This window comes from Populus alba, chromosome 8 (assembly GCF_005239225.2).
Source record: "Populus alba chromosome 8, ASM523922v2, whole genome shotgun sequence".
In the NCBI taxonomy this organism is placed as follows: Eukaryota; Viridiplantae; Streptophyta; class Magnoliopsida; order Malpighiales; family Salicaceae; genus Populus; species Populus alba.
In genome coordinates, this window is record NC_133291.1 from 14,168,249 (window position 1) to 14,176,424 (window position 8,176).

General features: G+C 32.3%; 1 protein-coding gene across 1 annotated transcript; it reads right to left on the reverse strand.

Moving 5' to 3' along the window:
- Positions 1-3,826: 3,826 nt before the first annotated feature.
- LOC118061123 (G-type lectin S-receptor-like serine/threonine-protein kinase SD2-5) lies at positions 3,827-5,468 on the reverse strand. Its single transcript, XM_035074520.1, has 4 exons — positions 4,639-5,468; positions 4,343-4,493; positions 4,119-4,229; positions 3,827-4,051 (listed from the first exon to the last, which is right to left on the reverse strand). Exons 1-4 carry the CDS (start codon positions 5,466-5,468, stop codon positions 3,827-3,829), a joined length of 1,317 nt encoding a protein of 438 aa, XP_034930411.1.
- Positions 5,469-8,176: the final 2,708 nt, after the last annotated feature.

Consider the following 8,176-nt stretch of genomic DNA (forward strand, 5'->3'; position numbering starts at 1 on the left):
CCTTGCCAATAACAATGACAATAATATTTTAAATAATTATAAGTTATTAAAACCCACTTCGCCAGCATCAAGTGGGAGCTAACTTTTGTTTATATTAGGTGAGTTAACTCGGGTTCATTAACCCAACTCATTTATATAAAACTATAATTGGGGGTACAACTATTTTGCCCTTAAAAAAACTCATCTATATTACTTTTGGGGTACAACTGTAATTGCATAGGGACTAATCAATTATTATCAATTTGATTAGGGTTTAGTATGTATTTCTCTTTTTATATGGTACAGTGTAATGGCTTGGATGCTCTTTAACATGGAAAAAAATAAAATTAAAACACATAGAATTAACTTTGTTGCCCCTTTAAACAAATATATCTTAACTAGGATATGAGGGTTATTCATATTTTTCTTTTGGTTTTTTTGTAATTATTGATTCAAGATAAGGGTGGGTTAGTCTTTTACTTTTTAAATGAACAATAAATTTTCTTAGTTACTCCTCAAGTTAAGAGTTTTTAAACTAGGGTCCAAAGACTTATTTATCTTTCTACTTTGATTTTTTTTTTTTTTTGTAGTTGTGGGGTTAAGATTGTGAAAATACGGTATTTTTTTATTAAAATATTCAAAGAAGAAATCATGTTGACACCTTTTGTTCGCATGCCAGCATGTTAAGTCACTCTAGACGCTTCAGGTGGCGCTTGTAGAAAATTTAAGTGGTGAAAATTATCCATCCACAGTGATGTTAGAAAGATCACGATGTCCTCTTACAAATGAAATGGCGCGTGTGGTGTACGGTTGACAGTTTGATTCTAACAAGTTTTTCCTTCTTTCTTCTCTTTTTCTCTTTCTTTGCCTTGGAAAGCATGCTGTCCAATTAGAAAATCCAATGATGTCCTCTTATTTTATCTTGAAATTTGATTCAATCCTTTTGCTTTTGATTGTATGATTTTTGTCTTAATTTCTTTTTAATTTCACTCTTAATTGAAATGTAATTTGTCCTTTTAAAATCAATAGAAGATAATATAAACAAAAATAATTGCAAAATTGATTGAATAAAATAATAATAAAAAAAACATTATGCAAGGCAAAACATATAAAAAATATTATTTCAGAATAAATATTTTTCTTATAAAATAAAGCTCATTTGTATAAAATAAAAGGAGTTATTAAAAAATTAAACACAAATAAAATTATTTTAAAAAAAAACTTTATTCAAAATAGGTCTATAAAACTCAAGACCTAGGTCATGAGAACATGATAAATTGATAAAGAAGAAATTAAAGATAACCATAAAATCTTCAATGGCTGAAGGATGAAATTAGAGAAAAAACCACACAAGATTTATGATTAAAAGAATGAGGGAGAAAATTAAAATAAAAAATAAATTAGAAGGTATAAAAGAAATTAAATTGAAGGGTTAATTTGAAAACAAATAAACTTTAACTAGAGGGAAATTAAATCAAAAGAATAAGGGTAGATTGAAAACAATAAAACAACATGAATTTTGATTGATGGATGAAATTGAAAGCCAACAAGACTTTAACAAAAGAGCCAAGGGAAAAAAAAAATCATAAATCAAAAGAATAATGATTGAATTTGAAAAGTAATATATGACAAATTGTAATTCAAGAGCTAAATTGAAAACATTTAAAAATTTTATAATAGAATCAAGGGTGGAAATAAATAATAAAAAATATATATGGACTGAAATTAACAAATCTAAAGATAAAAGGACAAATATGCACTTTTTCTGGAAGAGATAGAAAAGAAGGAAGAAAAACAATGATGATCGACAACAAATTGACCATTATCCATTGCCACACACCAGTGCATTCTATGGACATAACAGTGCATTTAAGGACACATTGAAAGGACAGGTTTGATCACTGGATGGTGCCGCACGTATCACCTAAACATCATGGATGACACCCACCCGCTAGCGTGTGAATGTCACATGCTAGCAGCTTTTTTAAATAAAAAAATAGTTTCCCAACTAAAAAATACCAAATGCCCTTCATGAGCCTGAGAATAACAAAAAAAACCATCGTGAAAGTACACAAATGCCCTTATAGGCATGCTTTGATTTTTGTCTTTTCCAAAGGTATAATCACATTTCTACTATATTCTAAAATGTAAAAAACTAAAAAAATCCCTTAATCAACAACTCAAGTTTTTTTGACCTCAAGAGTAAAAAGTATTCTAACTATTTTAAAGTTTTTGAAAAGGCTAAATCATTCTTTTCTAACAATTCAAGAAATTGTTAACTCAAGAGGTAAAATCATATTTTAATTGTGCAAAAAACATTGGAAAATATGAACATACCCCCAAATAATCTTTTATTGACTAACAAACCTTTGAAAAAGACTAAATTACTCTTAAGACCAAGACATGTTTTATTTAAACCTGGAGTAGTAAATTTTTTTTTACAGTAGCATCTTTCTCCTTCCAAACCTTGAATCACTAGATCTGTCAGACGATAAAGGCCTTAGTGGCTCTTTTCCTTCGTCCAATTTAAGTAATGTCCTTTTAAGGTTAGGTCTTTTTAATATAAGAATTTCAGTTTATTTAGAAAATGACTTAATCAGTAATCTAAAATAATTAGAATATATGTTTATTAGAAATAGTAACATTATAAGGTCAGATCTAGCCCTGCTTAGTAATCTCACACAGCTTACTTTTTTAGATCTTTCAAGTAATAATTTTAGCAGTCATATCCTATCATCACTTGAAAATCTTGTACAGCTCATCCAATTAAACCTCTTAAATAACAATTTGAACAGTGAAATTCCATCATCACTTGGAAACCTTGTACAACTCCATTTCTTGTATCTCTATTCCAATAAATTTATGGGTCGAGTTCTAGATTTTTTGGGTGGCCTAGTCAATCTTTCATATTTAGATTTATCCAATAATCAACTAGTAGGCTCTATCCATTCTCAATTAAATACCATTGAATCAAAGATAAACAATTTTTTTTCCACCAAGGTCATAGACATAGTGAGCTGAGTTTATGACCACAATGAAATCTCCATACGTTTTAATATATATGTTATAGAATTTTCTAACCTATTTAAAATTCTTGTAATATTTTATTTTGAGAGAATAAAACTACAAATTCAGGCTATCATTGCTCATTAAACCTTTTATATTTTCTATGTTGTTGCTATCCTTTCAACTTCCGCCTCGAAGACAAAATATACTTCATTTAGTAATTCCAAACATGTAAGAGACACAATGGTGTGAAGATTCTTCATTTAGGTTCAAGCTGAGATCCCCGATGCCATTTGACATAAACAGAACCCTAATGCATAAATGGAATTTCTAAAGAAACAAAGGCAAGATTATAAGCTGGAGTGAGGGTACGGTACACGCATAGATAAACTCAAATGGTGAAGTAGAAAGACTTGTAATTTTCTTTTATCCCCGAGCAGGTAGCTGCAATTTTACACTTATTAGACGTTATCTTACTAAAGCAGGTCACAAGTAACATCAACTGATATTGAAAAACAACACAAAATATCACTCATTAATTCTAGAAAGGCAACATTGACACCATATCATAAATTATCTTCGTTGGCAAGTATGAAATGCTTCTCACCTTGGTCCAGATAGAACAGATGGTAGCAGTGGAGTAACCTCCGTCACCGTTGTTTGTAATGTTGGATCGGGTAAAATGACTTCTAGGTTTTCAACTTCCGTGACACCTTCCAAGACATTAACCACCGATGGCATTGCTGGCCTTTTTGCACAATCACTTTGCAAACACCATGCAGGAACCTTCATGGTTTTTATTATTTCAGCTCCATGAAGTTGCGTATCTTCATCTTGATCATCAACCAGATCCATGAAGCTGGTTCACTGCAATTTTGGTGCCATCAGCGAGTGTCCCCTCAAAAACTGAGCCAAACCCTCCCTTTCCAAGTAACTTAGTGAAATTCTCTGTCATGGCTTTCAAATCTTCATAAGAGAATCGGGTGGTCATTCCAGGTACTTGATCTATATAATCCTCCTCTGCTTCTTCATCATTTCCTTTCTTCTGAACTATCCACAGTCCACACTATAATTCCCATAAAAATATGAAGTCCCATGAAAGATACGACGCCGGACCCTGATATTATTGGCACTCGACCGCTCTTCTTTCGCTGAGCATCTGCTGTTGATCCGTTTTGCACCTTAACATAAACAGTACGTCCAAATGGGGCAAAAACATTTCTCGTATCGGTCAACGAAAAAATCTGGGATGGGAAATTTTTTTACCAAAACCAGGTTCAAGATTACTGTCTTGGAAAATAACAGCTTTGCATGAAATTTTTTTTGAACGGATCATCGTACAATTCTCCAAGTATACATTTTCATAGTCAGCCTGAAAAGCAAAGAAGGTTGCATTGGTGATCTCTAGAAAACTGTGATATTCTGAAGCTTCGCAAGACAAGGGAACAGTTGCATAACACCCAAGAATAAGCTGCAAATCACTTCCACCGATGGATATTGGAGGGCAACTGCAGCTCCCATGCATGCAAATGCCTTAATTCCCACATTCTCTTCGATAAGAACATTGTTCGACATACCATTCAGACAGAAACATCCCTGTGAATATATCTGCAGCTTCTTCCCACCTTTCTCCACTCATAAATTCTCAAATGCCCATCAAAGCCAAATCTCATGCACTGAACTGATGATGAAGCTGGAACATGAATCTTCTGATGATTCGAGTCGACAGATGCACGGCTAAGAAAATGAATGCTCCCATTCAGAAATGTAAATTCTAGTTGTTCAGCTGCAAATTCAAAGTAAACTTGCAGTGGGTTGGACCCTGCGGAGGCAATCAATCTTCTGTCGGTGACAGAAAGTGAAAGGGAGGATTCACTCCAATTTGTCGGGGAAACACTCGCAGTGAGTTTCTGGCCTACAGTAAACTTTTGGCTAGGAAGTAAGCAATCAGTTGGGTGGTCAAAGGATTGCCAAACTGTCGCGCCATTATCATTAAAAACCACGAGGTTGTCCCCATCAGTCAAGTTTAAACCTGCAACTCTAGTATGCGGTGACCAAACTATGCTTCCATCAGCATCTTGCAGGAACAAACCTCCGTCCATTTTGAGCTGCAGGGTTGCATTGCTTGCAACAGGACGGTTTCTGTTGGCAGACCAAACCACTTGTCTGGAATCAGAACTTTGGATGAGGGAATTATCAATTTCAAAGAAAAATATGGCAAAGAGGTATGAGTCACAGTTCCCTTTGCAGAAGAAACCACAAGCGAATTGTGGGCCAGAGTTTCCGCTGAGAAGGATAACTCTAACCCTTGATCCGTCATCAAAATTAATAAAATCAAAAGGATGATTGATATTCCATGAAGTGGAGACATTGGCAATGGGATAACAAGGAAATCCGGCACTGCTGGTTAAGCAAACAAGAAGGAGAAGAACAAGAAAGTAAAGAATGGATCCACATTTTGTACAAAAGATACTAGTGATCATTGCAAAAAAATAATCTCAAATGCAAGACAAGATCATCAAATTACACGCACACTCTCTCTCTCTCTCTCTCTCTCTCTCTCACACACACACCAAATTAACGCAAGCTTTAGCTGATTATTCTCTTTTACTAAATTTAATATTGAATTTTCTTCCACTAAGTTTATACTTTATACTCCACCAATCCAAGAACACCACCTTTCCAAGCATTTTTTTGACTTCCTTGCGAAAGCGTCTTATTTTATTTTTAATTTAAGTTTCCCGGAAATCATTCACGTTAATTTTCATTCTTAAATAATGATATAGGCAGGACAATTTTTCCGGAAATATATCCTTTAGCGTTGCTCTTCAAAATTTAAGTGTGAAATCTCCCGATGAAATTCAAAATCTTTACCGAAAAAACTTAATAAACATGTAAAAGCTCAAAGCCAAAAGGTGGCATAAGGGTCGATGGGGTTGTTGTGGCATGCTCGACGTCAAACGGTGGGTCTACCTCTTAAACGTGTGTGTTGAAAAAAAAGTTTGGAAATAATCATAAAATTATGATTATGACTTCAGGAGTTTTCATCTAGTATTATAGTTATTATAAAACCTATGATTTGTGAGAGTCCAGGTAAAGAACTAGTTATGTAAGGGGAAGACGCATTACCTCCAGTACATCCTACCTAAGATAAAATTTATTGTTATTTGATTATTATTCTAAGTCGTTTTCTTGTCCATTGGTTTTGTCAAAGGAATAAGGTAAATCTATCTTTACGAGGAAGTCTCTATTCTATTGGGTTAAATACTAATCGTTCTAAGGGTTAAATTTTAGCGTTGTATTTACTTGGCACTTTGTATCCTTAACACTCGAGAGCATACTTTACAACATAATTTTATAATTCGAGTATTAAAGTTTACATCTAAATTCTAACACTACATATATTAATTAAACAAAATAGTTGTTGAAGGATTTTTGATATTTTTTCCAAAGCCTAACGGATAATCATAAACTGGTTAGGATATCCATTCTTGCATTTTTAAAACATGATAAAAATATGATTTTATCTTTCATAAAATATGCATAAAAAAACCTTTAGGGTTTGGTTGTATGCATGAAAACAAAATATTTTTTGTTTTTTTAAATAAAAATTAATTTTTAATTTTTTTCTTTTTTGAAGTTTCAAAGGAAACCATGTATTTTTTTATACCGGGTTTGTATTTTATAGTGTAAGTCTACAACCTAATATTATGCAAAATAGTTGGAAAAACATGCAAGGGGCCCACAGATAGTGTAAGTCTAAAATCCTTTCTCAGCCAGCTTTTTTCTCATTGCCAATTTCCTTGCTATTATTATTTATTATTTATTTTTATTTTAAAATAAAAAAAGGTAAATTTGGGGGAATAACCCAAAAATAGGTTATGATATTGGTGTGAGATTCTAGTTAGAGTACAAGGACCAAATGTCACAGCTAGATAAGAGATTTGAATGAAAAGAAAATCTGAACATCTCTATGACTAAAATTTGATATATTTTTTTCCTGCCAAATTATAGTTTCCTTTTGAAAAAATTGATGGAGTCATTTTTGTACTTGGGCTTTTGAATTTTTTTTTGGACATGGAATAAATTTTGGATCAATGTTCCTAAAAAACATTTCAACTCATTCTAATATAGGGTGATTCAAGAAATTTATGGTTGTAATTCTAAATTGGATCGAGTTTTAGGTGAACCAGAAAATATATTTTTGATCGAGTCAAACCTAGTGATTTGAAAGCTTGACATAATCAAGCTCTATTAGGTTAATATCAAATAGTTTTTATTTGAAAAAACAAAATGATATCATTTTGATAGAAATATTAACTTAGGTTAACTCGATGACCCAAATAACATGAGTTTTTTCTGGGTCAAACCCAAATTGTGTGTTACAATTATGATGAAAAGTATCCTTTTTGTAATTTACATGCTAAGTATAAGAATCTCTACTAATTAGTAATTGTGTATTGAAGAAAGCCATAGTAAAAGAAAAAAATAAAATATAAAAATGGTGGAGAATCTATGCTATCCATTTAGTTAGTACATATATTATATGTGAGTATCAGAAATAAAATCTTAATTTCAGATAATATTAAAGATGCATCCTCTAGATTATGTATTGAAAAAATATATTTTTTCTAATATATATTTTGGGAAAATTTTTAATTGACCATGCACACCATAAAATTTTACAAAGGAGGGGAAAAAATCCATGAAAAAATGGAAGTGACAATTCTAACCACAGTTTTTTTTAATTGAAATCGGGGCTTGATGCTAAAAAAATAAAATAAAAAACGATAACGTGGACCCATTGAGTTCAAAATACAAAAAGGAATATAACCTCGGTGGGGGATCTCTAAGGATCCAATCATTTCTATCAAAAGGGTTTATAGATAGCCCAAAATTAGGAAACCAATTTGCTACTCCATTCATTTCGCGGAAAGCATGTTGCACCTGAACATCCCAATTTCTCTTCAGCAATTTCTTTGGTTAAAGTAAATTTCACGTCCATTGTAATAGTATCTTATGTTATGAGTGTAACAACCAGCATTGAATTTGACTTTAATATAAGTCATCCAATTCCTAGTATCCAGGATAACTCTCACCCCTTAACCACTACCCATAATTCTATGCCAATCAAGTAACATATACCCATGTTGATTGAAAATCCTTTAATCCAAGAACCAAGACTATCTCT

Excerpts from the sequence above, each read along its gene's own strand:
- LOC118061123 (XM_035074520.1), bottom strand. The coding sequence starts at position 5,468 with ATGATCACTAGTATCTTTTGTACAAAATGTGGATCCATTCTTTACTTT. Across the intron at positions 4,494-4,638 it reads ATGAGATTTGGCTTTGATGG|TTGCCCTCCAATATCCATCG; the intron begins GCATTTGAGAAT and ends TGGGAGCTGCAG. Across the intron at positions 4,230-4,342 it reads TTCAGGCTGACTATGAAAAT|ATTTTTTCGTTGACCGATAC; the intron begins GTATACTTGGAG and ends TTCCCATCCCAG.